The 25148-nt window shown below is 48.5% G+C and overlaps 1 protein-coding gene and 2 long non-coding RNA genes across 3 annotated transcripts; all 3 read right to left on the bottom strand.

Moving 5' to 3' along the window:
- Positions 1 to 116: 116 nt before the first annotated feature.
- On the bottom strand, positions 117 to 4268 carry LOC132473881 (uncharacterized). The gene is made up of 8 exons (XM_060074165.1): positions 2880 to 4268; positions 2358 to 2556; positions 1397 to 2022; positions 1133 to 1313; positions 946 to 1022; positions 663 to 843; positions 330 to 572; positions 117 to 241 (listed from the first exon to the last, which is right to left on the bottom strand). The coding sequence occupies exons 3-8, from the start codon at positions 1478 to 1480 to the stop codon at positions 117 to 119; spliced, it is 891 nt and encodes a 296-aa protein (XP_059930148.1). The 5' UTR covers positions 1481 to 2022; positions 2358 to 2556; positions 2880 to 4268.
- A 13027-nt stretch (positions 4269 to 17295) lies between these two features.
- Positions 17296 to 18003, bottom strand: LOC132474169 (uncharacterized). Its single transcript, XR_009529607.1, has 2 exons — positions 17832 to 18003; positions 17296 to 17691 (listed from the first exon to the last, which is right to left on the bottom strand). It is a non-coding gene; the product is annotated as an uncharacterized LOC132474169 (long non-coding RNA).
- A 74-nt stretch (positions 18004 to 18077) lies between these two features.
- Positions 18078 to 20318, bottom strand: LOC132474156 (uncharacterized). The gene is made up of 4 exons (XR_009529591.1): positions 19644 to 20318; positions 18878 to 19556; positions 18395 to 18644; positions 18078 to 18240 (listed from the first exon to the last, which is right to left on the bottom strand). It is a non-coding gene; the product is annotated as an uncharacterized LOC132474156 (long non-coding RNA).
- Between the last annotated feature and the right edge of the window lie 4830 nt (positions 20319 to 25148).

Genomic DNA, 25148 nt, shown 5'->3' with positions numbered 1-25148 from the left:
TTCTCATGTGTGTGTTATGTGTTAAAAATGGACTATATTGTAACGTGACAGCCATGTGTTGTGCTCCTCAAGCTAGGGTGGGAGTTAGCTATATTTATAATGTACATGTGATGTGCTCAGCAGGTTATTTTGCCCAACAACTCCAGCGATGACGTCTGGTGATGATGGCTGAGTTTTGCTACATCCTTCAGGACTCGTTTGTTAAGCAGTAGTTTCTCAGCTTTGTGAAGTGCAACTGACCCTTGAGTGAAAAAATAACACATGGTGAAATATCAGTGGAATCATTTTAGCACTGTGGATTTTCTGTGTAATGTTAATTTGGCACATACCAGGTTGTAGCCATTTGTTGGGGTCCCTCGACGCTCGTTCAGGATGCAGACATTTGGGGAAAAGGGGGTCTTCATGATCATGAACATTTTGCAAGTGATTTAGCAGCGATGTCCACTTTGCCACTTTTTCCGGTCCAGTGGTTGATGACGTAGCGCACCAGTACACATGGTTCTTGATGCTCTGTAGCCATTTCTTAAGAATGTCTTCTTTGTGCGATGCTTTCTCCAGTTTCTTAGACAAACCTATTTACAACACACAACACAAACATGTTCCTAGAAGATTTGTAAGTAACTAACTAAAAGTGTAGGCTATGAATTAGTGAAACACTTTACCTTTCTCAAAGTGCCAGACGTCATAGAACTGCGTGATGTTCCGTTCCCTCAGATATTTCTGGATCTGTGGATGGCGGTCTGTAACAATGTAATCCGCCTTAAATCCGTTTGCCTCCAGATGATCTAGGCATCTTTTGAGTCCCTCCTTCTCCATGTGGTAACTGCCGCCTACTTCATTGCTCTGGTAGTGAGTGGGCATCAAACAAAAAAGATACGAGACAAATCACACACACATGTAATATTCAAATAATAATACAAATATATTTATGTCAGAGAAACAAACCTGAACAAGTTGAATGTCCAGAATGGTGTTGCTCTCCAGATTCATTAATGAGTAGCTGCCAAACTTAGCTGAGTGCCCTAAAAAAACAAATGTATTACAGAATGCTTGACAGCACACGTTCAAGGGACAACATGTTTCATAATGCAGACTACTTATTCAATTGTCAGGCTTTCCCATTTCTACAAACCTGGAGAATCTGCCCTCATATCTCCTCCCACTGCAACTGACCCACCAAGGCGCAACTGTTGCTGGAAATGATGCTGCTGATCCATCTTCCACTTGCGAACAATAGCCGGTTCCATGTAATTCCTTGCATGCCTCCTGAAGGTGTCATACTGAAATATCTGGAGTTGCATGGCCTCACACACCTTTACATGAAAGGCACATAAGCAGTGTTTAAGAAAAGTCCAGTAGTGAGTTTCACATATTTGTATAATTGTAAAATGTTTACCTTTTGTAGTTGGATGAAGGAGGACCCTGTGAAGTAGGTAGCAGCTGAAAGTTGCAGGTTGCCGATGGGGGTATTTCCAGCCATGGGCTGACTCTCCCAATGTCTGAAGTAGCTGCAGTGTAGACATTTCTGAGTGAAAGCCACATAGGTACCGATCCTTCGCTGTTGAAGATCACAGCCTCCCTTACACACGGGGCAGTTTTCTAACAGTTGTTTGAGGCAGCTTTCAAAGACAATATACTTAGCCTCATTCGGTGTGGGCTGTGTCTCATACCTAACATAAGGCAGAAAACATAAGGCAGAATAATATTAGAAATACTGTAAAACTGGTAGCTACCAATCCCTAGCCAATGCTGCTTTTAGTACGATGCAGCCAATACTAAAAACCTACGAGACGTCAGTTTCCTCTGTAAGAACAGAGTCACCAGGGTTGTATGTCGAGTCCAGCGGATCTTTATGTGATTCATTTGAGGAGTCACTCTCCTCCTCTTCCTCCAACTCAAGCCGTGGTCTCTTGCTAGGTCGCCAGCCTGGGCCCTTTATAGGGGTTGAAGTCAGCAGTGAGTCTTGCAAATGAGCGGTTGTTCCGAAGTCTGCACTGACAGGAGACACCTGTGTCTGCATGGCTACAAATAACAGAAACAAATCGTATTAGAAACCGGAAATAATAATTTAGCTGTTGTTTTTTCCTTGGTATTGGAGTAACACTGCAGAGTAAACCTTTGTTTCCCATCACACATACAAGAAGCCATTTGCAAATATAAATCATATCCTATTTGGTTATGAAGTTATTTAGCAGATGTTTTTATCGAATTGTTAGTAGAAAGTAATTATGTCATAAATGAACGTATGCATAGCCCATATTAAAAAAAATACAACATCCCAATACACAGGAAAAATATGCTCTAAGTTTCGTATGGATTGCATACTAAGACACTAAAAACTCATAGTGGCTACATACCTTTGCTTCTTACGTGTGCCTTTAGCGATCCCATGGACAACTGTGTGCCGACTGATGTCGACTTCAACCGTGCACTTTGTATTCCCACAGAATGCATTCCCACCGGTGAGTTTGTTTGGGTTCCCGTCGATATCCTCTGAGGCGTGTCAGTCTGGCATCCGACGTGTTCAAAGGGGCGATAATGGGCGCTGCAGTCCTGCTAAAATTATCACACATAAATCATGACGAAAATGAATTTACACAGTACACACTAACAACATCTGAAACAGGAACTGTGACCATTTAACCCACCTAATAGTAACACTTCACATAGCTAAGGCTAGCTCTCATAGACAGTTTAGAATTGTAGTTTGAGATCCCGCGAAAAATGTGGAAGATTAACCAGCCTCGCGACAAGACTAGCAGCTAGCTACAGAATGGATTATTTTATGGTAGGAAATGGTAGGGTAAATACCCCAACTAACATTAAGCTTACACACACAACACAGCCACTTTTGTTATTATCACTATAGGTTTACTTACATGTTGAGAGGCATCTTCACCCATTGGGCCACAAAGTGTTGGAACAGCATCTTCCCTAAGAGCTAGCAGTTTCGCAAATCCATTGCTGAACAAACGCAGGTTGCTGAAGCAGCCATCCGTGAAGTGGAGGCGACACAGAAAAAGGCTCGGTAAAGTCGGGGGAATAGGGTTAAAAATGAAATCTAGCCAACGGCTACGTGAAGGCTCTGCCTTTGGCAAACCATACAAGGGAGAGGTCCCTTCACAACCAAGAAAACACTTTCTAACCATTGTTAACAAAAACTTGCTGGGCGGCGGGAACAGCGAAATCTAACTATTCTTCTGACTGATTCCGGCAGTTTAGACGCTGATCAGCGTAGTACTGCCCTCCATAGGTCAGATGTTGAACTTGATTTTTACGTACATTCCTGTATTGTGCGGGAACTGCAGAATTGCCTTGAAGATCAATTGGTGGTGTCCAAACAAAGTAATATATATATAACCCTATATATATATATATAGATATATATATGTATGTATATATGTATAATATATAAATAGTATTATGTCTTTCTGTCCATTCTGATCCGTTCCCCCCGACCCCAACGTGTCCAGGAACGCAGCAAAAGTTGATCGATGACGCTCTCCCATTGACTCCCAGCAAAAGTACATGCTTACGTCACCATGTACCGGAAGTAAAAGAAAGCCGCGGAGAGAATCCCAACGAGCCGTTTCTAGGCAGCTCGGTAAAAGTGATTTGCGGTAGTAATTTACTCCCCCTTGCGGGAATTTTCTGGTATTGTAACTTTGCCAACCATTTATATACCCCAAAACATATGTAAAGCGCAATAGGAGAAGGAAAAAACGGAAAAGCATAATAGGCCCCCTTTAAGAAGAAACGTCCCCTTTTCTTTTAACAACCAAAAATGAAGTATTACCTTTGTGATTTTTGTCCACAAAGTTGATTCTGATCGAATAAAACCACCATAAACAGATTATCCAGTATCTGGGCCAAATTTTGCAACTTAACATGGTGTTTTCCATCAATGAATAAGAGAAGGTTTCTTAGGAAATAGGTAAATTGCCTTCAATCAGAAAACATATTCTTCAGCGCAATCTAGTGGCCATATATTTATTTGCGAGTGTTTGGCTTGGTGCATTAGATTGCCCTGAACTTTAAATAGAGGTGTCATTCAAGGGTCAAAATTGTAAGATATCTACCTTTATTTGTGTCTCATAGTAAGACAGCGCTCCCAACTGATAACGACCAACTGATACTGATAATTATTTAAGGTGGAAATGTTATCTTCCACTTATGCTGTGTTCCATGGCTTTATTCACTTCAACCAAGTATTATCCCCATTGAATATTTCACTTGCACAACAATCTTTATTTTGGCCCAAAGATGACATTATCGCCCTTGCAGGTGTGGAGATATAATCTTTGCTACTACCTCTGACATTTAGTTATACATTTGCATCAAATCATGCAGGTCTACATATAACTTGGCGATAGCTTTAATAGGTTGCAACGGTGGACTGAAATCACTTCATGGCACGATGTGACCGCTCGATAAATAAGTAAACAAAGAGAAGTTTGTTATTTTTTAAACACAACATGTGTTGAAGCTAACATGATTTTTCTGAGCCCCCCCAAAACCAGGCCGGGTGCCTGGAAAAAAGAGGCCCGTTCACGATTCTGATTATAATTTGGGCAAGTGAACATTACATTCGGGCAAGTTGAACCTGACCTGTACTTGCCCGAAGGGCAAGTGCTTTTGAAACCTTAGTGTCAACCCCTGCAATATACATATTTTATTTTCTTACAATTAATTAATCGTCCGATACCGATAGTTTGGAAAATGCCTAATATCGACCGATAATATCGGACCGCCGATATATTAGTCGGGCTCTAACACACACACACACACACACACACACACTGTGGCATCCCGCCACGTGGTCCCCGGCCTGGACGGGCCCGGGGTACCGTAGAGGACGGGGTGTACCACCCCCACCCACCAGCCGGCGAGAGAGAGCAGCCCTTTCGGCACCCCAATCAGGGTGATTGGGGGACACCTGGCCGAAAGCACGGGGGCCATTTTAAAAGGAGGCACAGCACAGCACAGCACGGGTCGGGTGCAGGAAGGAAGGGCTCGTGGAAGCAAGAGAGCCTAGAGGCCCACGGAGGCCCTAGAGACCGTGAGAACCCTGGTTGATTGAAGTGTTTGTGAATAAATGCCTGGAATGGCTTTAACCTTCCACAAACGCGTCGTTTGTACCGGTAACCCGGCTCATTCAAGGAGCGGGTTACCACACTTGGTGGAGAATGCAGGCATGAAGATCCCACTACGACCCCCCGCAAGAGACGCTGCTGCCGCCGCAAGAGACGCTGCTGCCGCCGCAAGAGACGCCGCCGCCGCGAGGGACGCCGCCGCCGCCGCCAGGGACGCCGCCGCCGCCGCCAGGGACGCCGCCGCCGCCAGGGACGCCGCCGCCGCCAGGGACGCCGCCGCCGCCGCCAGGGACGCCGCCGCTGCCGCCAGGGACGCCGCCGCTGCCGCAAGGGACGCCGCCGCCGCCGCGGGAGAGAAGGCCGCAGCGTGAGGCCAGGACGGGGCTGCGCCGCCGGCCGGCTCGCGGACGGGTCGGCCCTGTATGCTGGCGACCTGCTGGGCGCAGGGGACATCTGGTAGTCCGACCATCCCGGCGAGGGTTATGAACCAGGACACGCAGGCCATGGTGGACACCGGCAGCGTGGTCACCCTCCTCCGACTTGGCGGGAGGGAGGGAGGGGAAACCCATCGAGGTGGCCTGCGTGCACGGGGACATACGGTCCTATAAGACCTGCCATGTGGTCGTACGGACACCACAAGGGGTGTTTACGGCACGGGCGGGGATTGTACCCAACCTCCCCGTGCCGCTCCTAATCGGGAGGGATTGCCCGATATTTCGCCGGCTTTGGGACCCGGCACTAGAGTCCCGGGGCAGGAGAGATGCGGTCGCCGCCGCGGCAGGAGAGGCAGCCGCCGCCGGCGCAGCGGGAGACGAGGCGGCGGGAGACGAGGCGGCGGGAGACGAGGCGGCGGGAGACGAGGCAGCCGGAGACGAGGCTGCCGGAGACGACGCTGCCGGAGACGACGCAGCCGGCGCCGCAGGAGACACCCGGCCCCGGCGAGATACCATCCTGGGCGGGTCCCTCGGCTACCTGGGGCTTGGACAAAGGGTGGAGGAGTGTGGCATCCCGCCACGTGGTCCCCGGCCTGGACGGGCCCGGGGTACCGTAGAGGACGGGGTGTACCACCCCCACCCACCAGCCGGCGAGAGAGAGCAGCCCTTTCGGCACCCCAATCAGGGTGATTGGGGGACACCTGGCCGAAAGCACGGGGGGCCATTTTAAAAGGAGGCACAGCACAGCACAGCACGGGTCGGGTGCAGGAAGGAAGGGCTCGTGGAAGCAAGAGAGCCTAGAGGCCCACGGAGGCCCTAGAGACCGTGAGAACCCTGGTTGATTGAAGTGTTTGTGAATAAATGCCTGGAATGGCTTTAACCTTCCACAAACGCGTCGTTTGTACCGGTAACCCGGCTCATTCAAGGAGCGGGTTACCACAACACACACACACACACGCACACGCACACGCACACGCACACTAGCAGGTAAAAACAACAATGCTGCGAACTCACCAGGTTCACCGGGAGTCTGGCCTCGGTCCGGGGCGGTCTGGCCTCGGTCCGGGGCGGTCTGGCCTCGGTCCGGGGCGGTCTGGCCTCGGTCCGGGGCGGTCTGGCCTCGGTCCGGGGCGGTCTGGCCTCGGTCCGGGGCGGTCTGGCCTCGGTCCGGGGCGGTCTGGCCTCGGTCCGGGCTGGTCTGGCCGTGGTCCGGGGCGGTCTGGCCTTGGTCCGGGTCATTCGCCTCTTCATTTGTCTCCATCCATCTGATCACCACCTAGGACACAAACACACGGCATCAGGAACTCTTCGGGTCCACTGAAGACCCACGACAGGAAACACAAAGACGTCTCAGTCGCTCCGTGTTGGTGTTGGTGTCCTCTCCTTCCTCACCTGTCTCAGACGTTCTTTCTTTTGCGACGAGGTGGAGACCTGATGGGGCGGGGGGGGGTCCGGAGAGGGGGAGGAGGAGTCCGGATCGGGGGTGGCCTCTTCCTCGTCACCGAGAGATTTCGGAGATCGTCACCGTTAATGTTTCCTCGCCCCTCTCTTCTCCATAGTTCCCTCGCTCTTTGCTAACTTGGCTCACTGGCCGCTGTGCTCGCTCTCTGATCACCAGGTAACGCTCATCGCTCCGCTCTCTGATCACCACTGAGCACGGCACTGAGGAGCGGTGACTTATATTTTACTCACTATTCCTGAGTCCCGGCTAGCTGCTAAAGGGGACGGGTCTTTTTCTGTGATAGCCCCAAAGCTTTGGAATGCATTGCCTGAGAAAATAAGGTTAGCTGATTCGGTGACATCTTTTAAGTCCCTCCTTAAGTCTCACCTGTACCACAAAGCTTTTAAAGAGTTTATTTAGGTTTAAATGTTATTTTTTATGTTTTTTGCCTGGTACACTTTTCATTGATGGTATTTTTGGGTTAGGTTAAGACCTGTGATACAGTTAATCTTAGACATTAATTTTTGTTTGGTTGTTTTGCTGTCTTTCTTTTTATTTTGGGCATTGACGTAGCACTTTGTAGCTCTGTTTAGAAAAGCAATGCATAAATAAAGGTTATTAGGTGAGTGCTGCATGCAGCGCTCAACTAATGTTCTTCATAAGTTTTATTCTTTCTTTCTTTCTTTCTTTCTTATTCTCTACAAACTTTGGGACCGATATCCTTCCTCAATTTTTCACCGAGAGACTCCATTCAAATTTTTAAATATTCAGAATAGCTTGGAATCGCGCGTTTCTTTTCAGATTTTGAAAATATTTTACACTTTTTGAGATATTCTACTTTTAAAATATCATCTTTTTTATAACATGGGAGTCAATGGGAGGACGGCAGAGCCGTCCTCTGGTACTTAGTAACGTAACTAAATCAATTTTCAACCGTTTATCTTCGTTCAAACCATTTAACAAATCTACACACTTGTATCTTCCATAATATCTAAACGGAATTTCGATATCATTTAAACTTTGTTCAGAATCACACTTTTAGTTTCATACCGCTTCGTTTGCAGCTGTTTTCATTGAAGACGTCAATGCCCATTCTGATACACCTACTTCTTATAACATCGTAACTCAATCCTTTTTCAACCGTTTATCATCGTTCAAACCATTAAACAAATCTACACACTTGTATCTTCAATACTATCCCAACGGAATTTCAATAGCATTTATACTTTCTTCAGAATCAGTTTTAGTTTCAAACCGGCATCGTTTTCAGTTGCTTATAATAATTTAGGTAACCATAGCAACGCCGTTAAACAAACCCCCTGCAGAGTTCGCCGCGCTACGGATGCAGGAAATGCATTTTCTAGTTGTTAGTTGTTAAATAATTTCCCTCTGGGATTATTAAAGTATTTATCTATCTTATCTATCTAACTATCTTATTATTATCTTATATCAAGGAGCATGGCCCTGTGATGTCAGAGGGCCGCCGCGGTGACGTCGTCACGGGGACGTCGTCAAGGGGGCGTCGTCACGGGGACGGAATGTTTGGCTATACATTCTTTTGAAAATGGCAAAAATATGCTGAAGCATAAATCAATAATTTTGATGTTTTTTCGATTAGAAAAGTTCAAGAAAAACATGCATAAACGTATTTATAGATCATATACATATATATCATATATATTTTTTATAAAGCACTGATATTAAATGTGTACAATCGTGTGTGTGTATTTGAGTGTGTGTGGGTGTGTGTTTGTGTGTGTGTGTGTGTGTGTATGTGTGTGTGTGTGTGTGTGTGTGTGTGTGTGTGTGTGTGTGTGTGTGTGTGTGTGTGTGTGTGTGTGTTGCCTGCACTTCTTTAAAGAAAGTCAGTTGGACCCTAACTTAATATAATCATGTACAACCACACGTTTTTACAGAATACTAATGTGCGTCTGCAGAATCAAAGTGTGCGTGTGCGGTTGGCGTGCGTGTCCTCTCCTTCCTCACCTGTGCCGGACGCTGTTCTCCGGGGGGCAACGAGGGGTCCCCACACAGGGTCTCCTGGTCTCCCTCCTGTCTCTCTTCCTGTCTCTTCCTCACCATAGTGGATCTCTCAGTTTGTTGCTGTCGCTGGTTATTGATATGCAGCTCAGTCGTTGCTCTCTGATCACCACTGAGGACTGGACTGAGGAGCTGGGACTTATATAGAGGCCGTGATGTCACAGCGGCCCGTCGGGTTCCGACCGGCCAGAGGTGGTACCTGATGTTGATTCGTCGTCGCAGGCAACTGGATTTGTTTTTATTTGCAATCTACCGAATAGGCCTTTTAATAACTCAAATGGAAACCACTGAAATAAGAATATTACTTTAATACAAAAAGTTGACAATAACACAGTCGTGTTTACAAAGTCACCATTTGAAATTTGTTCTCCCAAGTCCATCAGCTGTTTCCAAATCTATTCATGTTTTATACCCAAACATTTGCATCAACACTCACAGTGGGGCCAAGAAAGACTAGTCATCAGTTTGTCTCTGATCAATTCTATTGATACTCAAACACAAGTTTGAGAGTGTCATTCTTCAACCGAGGCCTGAGGCCCTTCCCCTCAGCCTTCTGTGTGGCTTCCCCCTCCTTCTCAGCCTCAACGACTTAACTTGATGTTCAGGGTTGTTCAGGGGTGCGTCGGTGGTGATGACGGCTTTGGTTTCGGCCCAGGCCATCTTAATGTGTCTGAAGGGGTTCCGTCCTGAAGGGCCTGAAAGGCTTCACCTCCTCCTGATCCGTCAGGGCGATGGTAAGTGTTTCAACCCTCTGCTTTCGTAGTGCCTTCACCCGGACCCTCACGTTCCCCAATACCTGGGACCGGTCCTTTCTCGGGGCCCTGTCTGCTGTCAGAGACGGTGAGAGAGACGCTCAGTCAATGTTTCGTGATTATGGTGACGTATAAAACTCAAAAGATAAATGCACACACACACACACACACACACACACACACACACACACACACACACACACACACACACACACACACACACACACACACACAGTTTGAGATGGTCATTCTATCTAGATCAACTGGGGACAGGTCCCTCCTGAAATCAACACCCATGTTACCCCCTATGTTTTATTCGATACATTTCGACAATGTTACCCCTTATGTTTTTTCCCATGATGACTGATGAAAAACAACAGTGTTACCCCTTTTATTTTATTTGACCAGAACTATTCTTTTTTTATTTTTAAATGTTTTTTTAATGACAACGTTAGCCCTTATATTTTACTTGACAAAGACAACGTGTTACCCCTTATGTTTTTTTTCATGACGACCAATAAAAAACAACAGTGTTACCCCTTATGTTTTTATTCATGACGACCGATAAAAAAACAACAGTGTTACCCCTTATGTTTTTTTTCCTGACGACCAATAAAAAACAACAGTGTTACCCCTTATGTTTTTATTCATGACGACCGATAAAAAAACAACAGTGTGTGGCAACCCCATGCCACGGGCCAGGGGCCAGCCGCTGCAGCACCCGCCCCGTGGACGGGTGGTGGAAGGAAGATACCTCCTCCTCCACCCAGCTGCACTAGAGGGAGCATCAAGCGGGCCCAGGCAATCAAGAACATTGGGGGCACCTGGGGGACCAGGAGAGAGGAGCTTTAAGGGCTGGGGAGAGGTAGGACGCCGGCCTCACGCCTCGTCCACGGAATCCCTTCCCCCGGGGACACCGGGCACGATGTCCGCCTCCGAGCCGATACCCCCACCAGAGGAGAGTGAGAGCCCACCCCACATTGACTTCTCCGACCTCCCCCTGGCCGTTGAGGGGCGAGCGGACAGGGGCGGACGGTTCGCCACCGCCCAGCTGGAGGATGACTCCTTAAGACAAGCCTGGGGACACGTGCAAACCCACGAGGGACTATCACGGGACTCGGTGAGTTGCCGGCAGTATCCACATTACAGCACACGGGGAGGGTTACTGCATAGGGTAATTCAGAGGGGGGGAGAGGAGGTGGAACAGCTGATCGTTCCACGGTCCTATGTTAGCAAGGTGTTGTACATGGCCCACTCACACCTCCTAGGGGCTCATCTGGGGATGGATAAGACCAGGGACCGGGTTTTAGCTAGATTTTATTGGCCAGGGGTAAAGAAAGACATAGAGGACTACTGCCGAGCCTGCCCCGAGTGCCAACGTACCGTACTGCCAACGAGAGCTAATGACGTTATTTAGCAGGGTGGGAATAGTTAGGGAGATCTTGACAGATCAAGGCTCCTGCTTTATGTCCCGGGTGTTAAAGGACCTCCTCAGTCTGTTACAGATCCGCCACCTCCGGACCTCCGTCTACCACCCCCAGACCGACGGACTGGTAGAGAGGTTTAATCAGACCTTAAAACGCATGCTGAAAAAGGTGATGGAGGTCGATGGAAAGAACTGGGACCAGCTACTCCCTCACGTCCTGTTCGCCATCAGGGAGGTACCCCAGGCCTCCACCGGCTTCTCCCCGTTCGAGCTACTCTATGGGAGACGACCAAGAGGGCTCCTCGACATCGCCCGGGACGCCTGGGAGAGCCAACCCTCCCCCCACCGTACCATCATCGAGCACGTGGAGCAGGTGCGGGACAGGATGGCGCAGGTGTGGCCCGTGGTCCGGGAGCACCTTGGACGAGCCCAGCAAGCCCAAGCTCGGGTGTACAACCGGGGGGCCCAGCTGCGCACCTTCGACCCGGGCGACCAGGTCCTCGTCCTCATCCCGACCTCTGAGTGCAAGTTCCTGGCCAAGTGGCAGGGACCCTATGAGATCATCGACCGGGTGGGCGAGGTAAATTACCGGGTACGGCAACCGGGGAGACGCAAGACCACCCAGCTGTACCACATCAACCTGCTGAAGCGGTGGCAACCACTGACCACTCCGCGGGATCCAACTCTCCTGACGCTGGCCGCTCGACTGCCCCCTCCAGAGGTCCCAGTGGGGGAGCTGCTGAGCCCGAGCCAGACACAGGACATGCGGGACATGGTGCTCCAACATCTGGATGTCTTCTCAGAGCGACCCGGCAGGACCACAACCGTCAGCCACGACATCCGGACAGAACCGGGAGTCAGAGTCCGCCTCCGGCCCTACCGCATCCCGGAAGCACGGCGCGCCGTCATCAGAACAGAGGTCGCCCGCATGCTGCAGATGGGGGTCATAGAGGAGTCCCATAGCGCGTGGTCCAGCCCGGTGGTTCTGGTACCCAAACCAGACGGGACCTACCGGTTCTGCAATGACTTTCGCAAACTGAACGAAGCGTCTGCCTTCGACGCCTACCCTATGCCACGGGTAGACGAGTTGATAGAGCAACTGGGCCCGGCCCGGTTCATATCCACCCTAGACCTCACGAAGGGATACTGGCAGGTCCCCCTCACCAAGCGGTCCCGGGAGAAGACGGCGTTCGCCACACCAGACGGGCTATACCAATACACCGTCCTCCCGTTCGGGGTGCATGGGGCACCCGCAACCTTTCAAAGGATGATGGACCGGATCCTACGGGCCCACAGAGAATACGCCGCCGCGTATATAGATGACATCGTAATACACAGCAGCACCTGGACCATCCATCTCCACCACCTCCGAGCCGTCCTTGGGGCGCTTCGAACCGCCGGCCTCACGGCCAACCCCAAGAAGTGTCGCCTGGGCCTGGAGGAGGCCTCCTACCTGGGCTATCAAGTCAGGAGGGGCTGTGTGAGACCCCAGGACGGAAAAGTGCAAGCCATCCGGACCTGGCCCAGGCCAACCACCAAGAAACAGGTGAAGTCCTTCCTGGGACTAGTCGGGTACTATCAGAGGTTCATCCCCGCGTTCGCAACACTGGCCAGCCCCCTCAACGAGCTAACCCGGAGGACTCTACCCGACCGAGTGAAGTGGACGGAGGAGGTTGAGGAAGCCTTCTCCCACCTACGGCAGGCTCTCTGCACCGAGCCCGTGCTCATCACCCCGGACTTCAGCCTCCCCTTCGTGGTACACACGGACGCGTCTGAGGTGGGGCTGGGAGCCGTTCTATCTCAGGTCTATCTGGGAGCCGTTCTATCTCTAGTTCCCTCTAGCTGCGCTAGAGGGAACATCAACCGGGCCCAGGGAATCAAGAACATTGGGGGCACCTGGGGGACCAGGAGAGAGGAGCTTTAAGGGCTGGGGACGGGGGAGACGCGAGAGGGCGGACCAGGAAGAGACGTGCTTTAACGAAACGTTTTCCCCACCAGGAGTAAGCCGGAGGCGTCGGGTGCTGTTTCCCCGCCGACCCAGAGGAAGGGCTGGACCAGGAGGTCCCGCGCCCTTATTCCCGATTACGGAAGAACCTTAGTTTATATCCCAACCCATAACAAAGGTCACATTCTGGATTTAATCTGCTGCACTGACATCACTCCCACTAACCTTGATGTCATTGATTTCCGACCACAAAGCTGTACTTTTTGACATTCATACCCAACTACACAAAACCAAGGAACAACGGACCATCTCCTTCAGAAACATCAAACTTATCAACACCACAGACCTCTCCACCATGATCAGCTCCTACCCCAACCCTCCCCCAGCTTCCTCCCTGACTGACCTGGTGTCTCACTACAATAACTGCCTCTCCTCCTCCCTCACCACCCTGGCCCCCCTGAAAACCCGTTCAGTCTCATTCACCCACACTGCTCCCTGGTTCACTCCTCATCTGCGCCAGCTCAAAGCCACTGGTCGTCGACTGGAGCGACTCTACAAAAAGACTCAACTCACTGTACACCGCCAAATGTATTCGGACCACCTCCATCACTACAAGAATGCCCTCACTACTGCCAAAACCTCATACTACTCCAACCTCATCAACACTGGTACAGGCAACAGCAGAGTCCTCTTCTCAACAGTCAGCCACTTACTTCAGCCTCCTAAATCTCTCCCTCCAGACTTTTCCACCACCCAATGCACTGCGTTCCTTGACTTCTTCAGCTCTAAAATCAACACCATTCACCAACAACTGGCCTCATCTCGCACCCCCTCTGATGACCCACCCTGGATGATCCCCTCTGGCCAACCTCTCATCAGCTCCCTCTCTGACTTCACCCTAGTAACAGAACAGACCGTTTCAGAACTCATCCGCAAAGCCAAAACCACCACCTGTCAGCTCGATCCTCTTCCCACCTCCCTTGTCAAAGCATGTCTTCCGTCCATCTCCCCCATGATCACCAACATAATTAACTCCTCCCTCACTACTGGTACTGTACCCCCCACTCTCAAGCTGGCTGCCATCACTCCCATCCTGAAAAAACCTGGTGCTGACCCAACTGACCTTAACCATTACCGGCCCATCTCCAATCTCCCTTTCATCTCCAAAACACTTGAAAGGGTGGTTGCCGCACAACTACAGTCCCACCTCGACACTAACAATCTCCACGAACCGTTCCAATCTGGCTTCCGTCCAAAACACAGCACTGAAACAGCCCTAGTCAAAATCACCAACGACCTCCTCCTTGCAGCCGACTCTGGTTTACTCACCATTCTCATCCTCCTCGATCTCAGCGCAGCATTCGACACCATCTCCCACCCTCTGCTCCTGGACCGCCTAGCTGGTATTGGGATCACTGGTGCTGCACTCTCCTGGTTTACATCCTACCTCACCGGCCGTCAACAATTTGTTCAACTAAGCAACCACAAGTCCGGGTGTTCAGGTGTCTCACTGGGTGTCCCCCAGGGGTCAGTCTTGGGTCCACTCCTCTTCACCACTTACCTCCTCCCGCTGGGCACACTCCTCCGTCACCATGGGGTCCATTTTCACTGCTACGCTGACGACACACAGGTCTACATCTCCACCAAACCCACCGCTGCCATCCCCCCCACTTCCCTCATCACGTGCCTGGAAGAGATCCGGAGCTGGTTGAGCAGGAACTTCCTGAAACTCAATGGAAACAAGACCGAGGCCCTGCTCATCGGATCCAAATCCACCCTCACTAAATCACAACACACCCCAGCTCCACTCATAATTATCGATGGATTCCCAGTACCCTTCTCCTCCAAAGTCAAGAGCCTCGGCGTCATCCTGGACAACACCCTCTCATTCGCACCCCATATTCACAACATCACCCGGACTACATTCTTCCACCTCCGCAACATTGCCAGACTCCGCCCATCACTGACCCAATCCAGCACTGAAATCCTAGTTCACTCATTTGTCACATCACGCATAGACTACTGCAACGCCCTCCTCACCGGACTCCCCACCAAACTCATCAACAGACTGCAGATCATTCAGAACTCAGCCGCCCGGATCATCACCCGCACCAAATCATCTGACCACATCACCCCTGTCCTCATTCAACTTCACTGGCTCCCAGTACACTACCGCATCCAATACAAAACCCTACTCCTCACCTACAAAGCTCTCCACAACCTAGCCCCCAGTTACCTCTGCGACCTCCTCCAAGAATACACTCCCTCCCGCTCCCTCCGCTCAACCTCTGCTGGACTACTATGTATCCCCACATCACGACTCACTTCAATGGGTGCCCGGTCATTCAGCTGTTCAGCACCCAGGCTCTGGAACTCCCTCCCCCCACACATAAAACAGTCAGACACCATTACAACCTTCAAGTCACAACTCAAAACTCACCTGTTCAAACTCGCACACAACGTCTAACTGATCACTGTTTTGATTGTTTTTTAGTTTTGTCCTTATGTTTATTTATTTATTTATTTATCTTTTTCCACAATGTCTTGTTTTTTAAAAAATTGTATGATGACTATATGCTCTGTAAGGTGACCTTGGGTGTTTTGAAAGGCGCCTCTAAATTAAATGTATTATTATTATTATTATATGATTTCCCTTTTGTGACTGGTTTTACAATAAAACCCGTTGCACCGCAACCCTGCTTCGTTCATTAATTCCCGAATCCCCGCCGCCGACGAAGGGGGTTGCCACAAGTGTTACCCCATATGTTTTTTTTCATGACGACCAATAAAAAAACAACAGTGTTACCCCTCATGTTTCATTTGATAAAAACGACAGTGTTACCCCCTATGCTTTAATGGATAAATATCGACAGTTACCCCTCATGTTTTTTCCCTGTTGACCAATAAAAAATGAAAGTGGTACCCCTGTCTACGTTTTTGCGGGGATCCGAACCTGAGCTGTTAACCTCCTAACTTATGCACCATCAAGACACTGAATTAAAGGTCCCATGACATGCTATTTTATGTATTCTTTAATATAGGTATTCGTGGGCAACTAACACAGTATTCAAAGACGTTCCCGAAATTCAGCCGTGGTGCAGAGTTACAGCCACTCCGAGCCAGTCGCACATTGAGCTTCCCCCAAATGCGCTGTTTCGGTGGGCGTGTCAAGGAGGAGGGTGGGGGTGTGGCCCTGAGCAGCTTGCAGCCACGTGCGCTCTGTTTATGGTGGTTGTATCGCAATGGCTCGTAGAAACCCAGTCGTTCAAGCCTTTCAGTTTGACCCAGAATCGGATCCGGATTACGAAGCACCTGAAGAAGTTGGTACTCAGCGGCTACAGCATGACGTCTCTGAATGGTAATTTAAAATATTGTGTCTGGATACGGTACTTTAGTTGGTTTGTTTATGTATGCGATTAGTTATTATCATGTGCTAACGCTAGCCTATGTTGTTGGCTTTTAAAGTTGCTGATTTGCTATCGTTACGTTATATTAGCATCTATATCAGTCATCTTTGTAGTTTAGAGAAGTCACTGGCTCATTTAATGGGTGAATTTCAACCTATATTGAAGTCATGTTACACGTAACCCATGATTTACTCGTGAAGATTTACGTCTAACATCAGCTTGTCCACTGTCATATGTATAGCTATAGACACTAACCAGAGCCACTATAGTCAGACCTCTGCCATTATTACATCTACCTTTATTTTATGGATAGGTGCCGTTGTGGAAAATGTGCGACCATGCCCACAGAAGCAGAGAATATTTGCTGCATGGAGATACCGCAGGTAGCACTCTCCACTAAATTGGAAACTACTTTGTCTCATTTGACAGATTATGCTTAAAAATATAACTTACCCTTTCAAATTCTAATTAGGTTACTAGAAGACTACGGGAGGTCGAACTACAGCTAACGTGTATGGTTGACCATCCTGGATTGGAGCCGGTCTGCCTAAATGTTTACTCTATTCAGAATGCCAGCCAAATATATAGAGCCGACTATGGTCCTCTAAATTTGAGAAGAATACACAAGTAAGTTGTGCATTGTTACAGAATTTAATAAAATAAATGAAGTTGTTCTCAATCTTGTGCCTAATTTTGTCAAGATGTATTTATATCCGAGCTAAAAAAAACAACTTAAATAGTTACAGAACAAACCAGCCATAGTAATATTTATTTTCATAACACAAAGCAATGATAAATCTGCAAGACTTAATCTCTGAATCAATTGTTCAGTCGCTACTGGTATCTCTCCTATCGTTCCTTTGTGAGCTGGTGCTGGGGCCTCCTGGGACGCAGTATCCGGGTTGTGATTCCAGCTTGTGTGGTCCTGCGTATCCGCTCCGAGTTTCCTGCTGAGGAAGGCCACTATGTCGGTTTTAAACGTCCCCCTGTTTGAACCTTGATACGAGGCTGCTGATGACCGCTACCTTGTCAGGCTTCTCATACTGTGCCGTTAGGGGCTCTGGAACAGGGATCTCCAACAGGGCCTCTGTGTATGGCGTAGGGTTGGGAAAGACTTCCTCAAAAATGACATCCATGATGTCATCAACGTAACCTGTATCGTAAAACATGTTTTCTTTACAAATTGGTTGGGTCTTGTGTTACTGTGTTTTTGTATTTATTAGATTTTTCATCAAGAGAAAAACCTTTTAGAAATCCAAAATATGTGTAGTTTGAATTGATTTGAACCCTTACCAAAGGTCTGCTGTGTTTTTTGTGGTTTAGCTCTGCACTCTCCCTTCCTAGCCTTTGCAAAGGAGATTTTATAAATCGGTACTCCTTCCTTTGTTTCGGCCTGTGGTCGGTCCACATTGTGATTTGAATGCATAGCAGCCAGGTAGAGGCTGGAAGTACAAGACAAAACATATTAATATTGACAGATATTTTAGGCTACAATTCCAAAAAGTATTTAGTAAAGAAACTTTCTTTAACCTCCACAGCATTCCAATAAAGGGAAAAACAACATTTTTGGGGGCAAAACGAAGAATAACCGCATGGAAAGCCTCCAAAGATGAAGTTTGGTGGTGGGGGCTCAGTTTTGCAACATCCTTCAGCGCCCTTTTATTGGTCAGCAACTTCTCCAACTTGGAGAAAGTTGGAGTTGCTGCAGACAATAAGAAAATATGATATTAGAAAACCATTACCCATACAGTAAAGAATACTACAACCATGTCCTCTGGTACATTTCTGAAAGCCACTAAATAACTGTAGTTGTCTGTTCACTGTTTTGACATTTAGCCTTTATATTGGTGAAATACCTGCTTGAAGCCATTTACTCCGGTCACTTGTCTGGCGGATCGCATGCTCGCACTTGGGGTAAAGAGGATCTTCATGTACATGGACATCTCGAACATGGTTCAGGATCGAGGTCCACTTTGCGATTCTCTCTGGCCCGGAGGTTGAGCCTGCCTGCAGTCCAGTATATGTGGTTGTTGATGCTCTTCATCCACTTCTTGAGTTTCTCACCGTCTTTCTGCATACTGATTGCCAACAGCTTATTTGAAATACCTACAATGAGAGCAAAGTACTTTCCACTTAGTTAAGATACTCATAAACTGAGTGATTACTCGATTGTAGCATTTGATAATTTCAAAGCATTTCTTACCATTTACTCAGTGTCACAATTTTAAAATGAAGGACCACCAAATGGGAGCTTTACGTAAGCTTCAAAACATCAGGTCCTTCTCACCAAAAGGATATCACTAACAGATCAAAGAAAGGAAAAGGCTGGAGAAACATACCTTTTGCAAAGTGCCAGACATCGTAGTAATGGGTTATGTTTCTCTCCCTGAGGAACTTCTGTACTTGAGGATGACGATCAGTGACAATGCAGTAAAGGTGGACGCCACGCGACTCCAGTAAGGCTAGACTCCTCTTCAGTCTCTCCTTCTCCATATGGGTACTACCACCAACTTCGTTGCTCTGTTAACACATAAAAAATATATATTAATAGAATATGCATGTTAGACTTTGAAATTACAACCAATAACCCCTTTACAATATCCATTTTGACAACTCACCTGGACCAACTGAATGTCCACAATGGTGTTAGTATGGAGATCCATCATTGTGTAACTCCCATACTTTGCAGAGTGACCTATTTTTGTTCAAATAGGGAAATTAGTGTAGTAATCACCCTCCAATACTTTGGTATTATGTCTGACTTTATTCAGGTCATTTCTTTTAACTTCAAACAATATTGAACACCTGTATAAAATGCACTATTTCAGTTAGGTATCAATACCTGGAGATTCAGCTCTCATGTCACCATCCAAGTATCACTATTTCCTCCTGACTTGGCCGCTGCAGATTCAAATCATTTAGGACTTTCCACTGGTGAATAACTGGTTCAATGAAACTTTTGGCATGGCGGCGAAATGTTTCATACCGAAACAACTGTAGCTTCATTGCCTTGAAGACCTTTTGGTGTGGGGGGATAAATAATACATGTAATTAGATCTATATTGAAGCAATTCAGTCACACATTTACAGTTGCACATCATTTACCTTTTCGATTTTTAGGAAAGATGCACCAATCAGGTACACAGCGGCAGAAAGGTGCAGATTTCCAGCTGGCGTGCTCCCAAGGATAGGCTGGCTATTCCAGCGTCTTCCGAATGTGCAATGGGGGCACTGCTGCTTCACAGACAGGAATGTCCCCAGCCTTTGGGTTGTCACTTCACATGCCCTCTTGCAGACTGGACATGCATTAAACAACTCCATGATGCAGCTCTCGTACACCATGTATTTCTTGCCTCTTGCGTGTGTTGCAGTGGATGAATCTTCTCTATATCAAACCACAAAGAAAGGGAAACGCTTTGTGTTAAACTGATTGAGCTTTCATCTGGACTGTACCTTAAACCATCACCCTGTTTTCAGCTAGTTTAATTATTTGTATGCATGTAACAGGGTTGTTATATCTTTTAAATTATAATTGCACAATTGCCTTTGTTTTTCTTTCTATTACCTGAAGTTTAGCTTTCCATGCCGCCTTATGCTCTATTTGATTTTGTTCTTTGTTTTGGCTCCACCTCCTTCTGTACTCCCGCCCACATTCCAGAGAACCCCATAAGTTTCCCGCGCCCCCTGCCCTCTTCCCTTTGTTCCGATACCCTTGGGAAGAGGTGTGTACATTTATTTTGTAATCAAATCTTTCACCATCTTATAGTTTATCATTATTTATATTAGTTATTTTGATTATACATTGTTTAATTGGAAGTCTGTGGTATATATCTATCCATAGTTATTAGATAGATTTCAGTGTTTTGGGGAACTTTGTGTTTTTTTGCGATGTCCTGCATGCCCAGCATGCACCTGACCCTCGTGTAGTCATGCTAGTTCCCCTTCCCCCCCTGTGTGTTTCGTAGAGGAGTTGGAGTAAGGGCACAAGTGCTAAGAGGAAGCTATTTGTACATGTGTGTATTCAGGTATGTCTTTTATTTCAAAAAATGTTGTTATAATATTGTATGTAGTCGCCCTTTGTTCCGATACCCTTGGGAAGAGAGGAGTTGGAGTAAGGGCACAAGTGCTAAGAGGAAGCTATTTGTACATGTGTGTATTCACATTGAATAAATGGACGTCGGAGTGCCCGAGTCCGGACAGATCGTGGGTCACGTCATTCCTTAAAAAAAAGAAACACAACGCAGATTCAGCCGGTCACACTTGGTGCCGTTTGACCCGTCGGATCGCCGACCATCATCGCTTGCCTGGTCGCCGGGGTGCGCCCGCCGCTGCCTGCCCTGCCCCGCCCCCTGGTGTTATAAGCGCTGAGTGCGCGTGAGGTACACGGTAGTCATTAAGAGTGCTTAAAGGGGAAGTAAATACTGCGCTATTTTGCTATAGTTGGGTGCGTAAGAAATAAATGATTATATATATCTATATATATTTTTTTTTTATGCCTTCTGTTTTACATTGGGGTTATTCTTTGGAAGTGTATTGTCGTGTTTAGTCTCTCTTACTGTGTGTATTGGGGAAGGTTCTTTGTGATTGTAGAGGTTTTTATTTCTTTATTTTGTTTTGTGTTTTGTGCAGTTGTTTTAGTCCCCAAGACTATTTTTTTCTGTTCGATTTTTTTTTGTTAAGAGGGTCAAATTTCTCGTTCTTTAAGATGTCCAGTTGGGATTCTTTCAGTGCAGATATTTTGGCTGGTCAGGGCCCTGTTGGGCGTAACGTCACTTTTGGGTTGGGGAGGGGCCAGAGGGTCACTCCATTTGGTTTTGGGAGGGGTAGGCCGGTAGCCCCTGGTAATCAAGAGTACTCTGTTGACCAGTCAGAGTTTAGTTTACCAGTAGGTCCCGCCGCCAGCTCTACACCCATGGCACCCATAGCCCCTCAGCCTACCCAGGTTGTTACCATAGAGTCATTGGGTGGCCTAGTAGCTGATTTGGCCAAACAGATAGGCGATAGCATTATAGCCAGCCTCAACACCATGCACCAGCCCAGTAGTACTCTGCCCCAGTCCCCGAGCCACCAATCCCTTGGCATGATCCATCACAGCTGAAGGTGATTGTGCAGTCAGACCCTAAAGCTCCACCATTCTTCAGGGGTGACCACACGGATACATTCTCCATTCATGAATGGGAGGACATGATGAAGTGTTATCTGGGTAGGATGAAGTGCAATACGCGCACTGAGGTGGTTGATCTGATTATGGCGAGACTGACTGGTAAAGCGAGAGACGTGGTGAAGATATCTCTTCGCAGCCACCCTGAGTTGGACTCTAGTGAATTCCCAACAGCTGTATTTGACATTCTAAAGCGCAACTTCAGTGAGCTTACGTTCTCAAGCCTCCCTATGAAAGACTTTTACAGCACTGCCCCGAGGGCTGGTGAGGACATGATGGATTACTGGATCCGCCTTAACAAGGCTGTTGATGTCGCTGATGAGTGCCTCCGTAGGCGTGGAAAGGGCGTTGAGGACCCTAGTACTGAGGTGGTCATGATGTTCATTACCCACTGCTCTGACCCCGGTCTCGCCATGTTGTTTAAGTTGAAGTCCCCTGAACTATGGACCGCAGCGGAGGTTCAGGAGGGACTGGATAATCACATGACGAGTCTGAGAAGAAATGCAGCTCATGCCCAACATGCAGTGAATGTGTCAGTGTGCAGCCAGAGCCCTGTGGCTGTGTCTTCTCATCATCCCCAGCATAGTGAACCACATCAGGCCCCTTCAGTGATACACCAATCACTGCCTCATCCTGTCTCTATCGCTCCTGTCTCTGCCCATTGCCAGCCTCAGTCAGCCCACATGATAATGAACCCGTCCCAGTCCCCTCCTGTGTCCCCCCTCTATCCTGCCCCGGCTACTTTCCCTGTTCCCGTCACTGCCAGTCCCTCTGGTGTTGAGCTTGGTCCTCAGCAGGTGGTCGCTATGTTTGACAGAGTCCTCTCTATGTGTACTGCTTCTCTTGCCACTGGAGTATGTAGCTCTGGGGATCACACAACCAATGCGCACTGCAGGTTTCATAGGCTGTGTCTCAACTGCTTCAGACCTGGCCACTTCAGGCATGAATGCCCCAATGCCTCCCAATCTCCAGCTGTGTCGACAAGCCGTCCTTCCAGCGCCCCTTTAAACAAGCCAGCCCACGTAGAGAGAGGGATAGCGTGGGCAGTGATGGAGTCACCCTCATTGGAGAACGAGATTTGCAATCTGTCTATGTAAATAGTTGCAGCCAGCTTCCTGAAGACAAGACGGTCATAATGGTAGGGTCGCAGAGAGTGGACAGAGCTAGTGAGTTGTTTTATACTCCAGTGTCAGTCGGTGGCCAGTCTATATTGAAAGGAATGTTAGATTCAGGCAGCATGTCATGCACGCTTAATGAGGAGGCAGAATCCAAACTGAGAGCTGCCGGTGTTCTCCCTTGTTCTTATCCTGGGCCTGGTAATGTGGTGCTGATCGGTTGTGGTGGCCTCACTACACGGCCAAAGTGTATCTACGATATGGATGTTGAGGTCTATGGATTTAAGTTCATTGTGCCGACATTCGTTGTTCGTGGACATGGAGATGAGTTCATCCTTGGGAGCAATGTAATCAGAAACAGGAGATGACGTCTCGTGACACCCATGTGGGGGGATCGTTGGGTTCCTGTCAAGGTCCTGAACCCCACACACAGCCCTGTGACGCTCCGCCGCAATGCCAAGCTGGCTGACGTCTCTCCCTGTCTGGCTGTTGAGGATCTGCCCATCACTCAAGGTCTGTGCGAGACACAGTCTGATGTCTCTGGTTCTCCTACTCCTTCGAAATCCATGCTTGATCCTGTGCAGCTGCTGAAGGATCATGGGTTAGCAGACATAGACATTAGTGGCTGTGTCTGCTGATTGGAAGAAGGAGCTGGCTAAGCTGTTGTTAAAATTTCAGGATGTCTTTTCCAAGGGGAAGCTAGACTGTGGGGAGGCAAAAGACTTCGTCAACCGTATCCACCTTTCTGACGACCGTCCCTTCCGACTGCCCTACCGTAGAGTCCCTCCTACTCATTACCACCACCTGAGAGAAGTACTGTCTGAGATGGAGATGAAAGGTATCATCAGCAAGTCTCTGAGTGAGTACGCCTCTCCACTGGTCATGGTGTGGAAGAAGAACGGGGACCTGAGAATCTGCACTGACTTTCGCTTGCTCAATGCAAAGACCGTCAGGGACGCCCACCCACTGCCCCATCAGGCTGACTGCCTTGCCGCCTTGGGGGGAATGCCTTATTCAGTACCATGGATCTGACATCAGGGTTCTATAACGTCCCTCTCCATGAGTCTGACAGGAGATTCACAGCCTTTACGACACCTCTGGGCTTGTATGAATACAATAGGCTCCCCCAGGGCCTGTGCAACAGTCCAGCGTCCTTCATGCGGATGATGCAGATTTTTTTTTTACTCTGCATCCAACGAAGGCGGTCGCATCTCTCTCTGCTCCCTCTGCCGCTCCCGGCCCTTATCTCTCCCCTGCTCTCTGTCCCTGTCTCTGTCTCTGTCTCTGTTCTGTGCTGCCTCTTCTCTGCATTCTACCCGAAACCTAAATTATGGATTTGATCGGCTGGTCTCTCAACGCTATTGATCAAATTTTCTCGACGAGAAAACAGGGCCAAGGAGAGCCCGCCTGCCCTGACGGAACGTTCGCAGCGGGATACATGATGGACTCCTGGAAGGAGTGGAGGCCCTTGTGTCTCGCCATACTTTCCGTCGAGGATGTTGAAGACGTCTACATAATTGGGATGATGATAGCAGGATTCCTGCTGTTCGGAGGTTGCGGGTTCCTGTTCTATCTCAAAGTTAGTAAGGTGATGGCAGCATATCCGGCTTTTGAAAAGCTGCCCGTCATTATTGGATTGCAATCCAACATTGCTGGATTGTGCCGGATGGCCGACACACAGACTCATGCGTCGGGCGAACTAAATCGCAAATTGGATACCATTGTGGTGAAGTTGGACCGGGTTTAAACGGACCACGAATTTTTCAGCTATTTGGGCTTTTTGGATTTTGGATTCTGGAAATGGAAGACTACAGAGAGTACCAGAGAGACTCTAAGGTTGGCAAAAATTGCAGAGTCGGCCTGACCCAAAGCAATCGTTATCTTCATTCGGCCCCCCCACTTTGGCCTTGGAAGGCTGATATCTCTCCTCTCCCTGGTTGTTATGCAGATGGATGCCCTGCCACCCTTCCCCCCACAAAGTCCACCCCCCACCTCCTGTGAACTTTATCTCTGGTCGGAACTCTTCGAGGTCGTCTCCACGGCGACAGTCGTGTCCTCGTCACCAGCTATCAGACGGGAGAGACACTGTTGAGTCCATGGGAGATGGAGTCCCTGAGCTCACACACACACGCACACAGGACTGATTACACACACACCCCCTGGACTCACCGCCTACTGGACTCCCTCCCCCCTCCCCTTCCCCCGTTGCAGCACAGTATGCCGTGAGTGATGTGATGCGCCCGTTGGCCGCGTCCGCCTCCCGGTGTCTGAGTTGTGACACCTCCCCTCCCCAACTCCCTTCCCCCCTCCCATATACGTTTGTGATGTTTTGAT

The sequence above is a fragment of the Gadus macrocephalus genome, chromosome 16, assembly GCF_031168955.1.
Source record: "Gadus macrocephalus chromosome 16, ASM3116895v1".
In the NCBI taxonomy this organism is placed as follows: Eukaryota; Metazoa; Chordata; class Actinopteri; order Gadiformes; family Gadidae; genus Gadus; species Gadus macrocephalus.
Note: the sequence above shows the minus strand (reverse complement) of the source record. Positions and strands in the feature narration are given on the sequence as shown.

Bases quoted from the DNA above. Each gene is read 5' to 3' on its own strand.
- LOC132473881 (XM_060074165.1), bottom strand. From the start codon at position 1,480: ATGGCTGGAAATACCCCCATCGGCAACCTGCAACTTTCAGCTGCTACC. The intron at 1,023-1,132 runs GTTTGTAGAAAT...TTGTTTTTTTAG, and splicing joins TATGAGGGCAGATTCTCCAG to GGCACTCAGCTAAGTTTGGC. The intron at 844-945 runs GTTTGTTTCTCT...ACTCACTACCAG, and splicing joins TGGACATTCAACTTGTTCAG to AGCAATGAAGTAGGCGGCAG.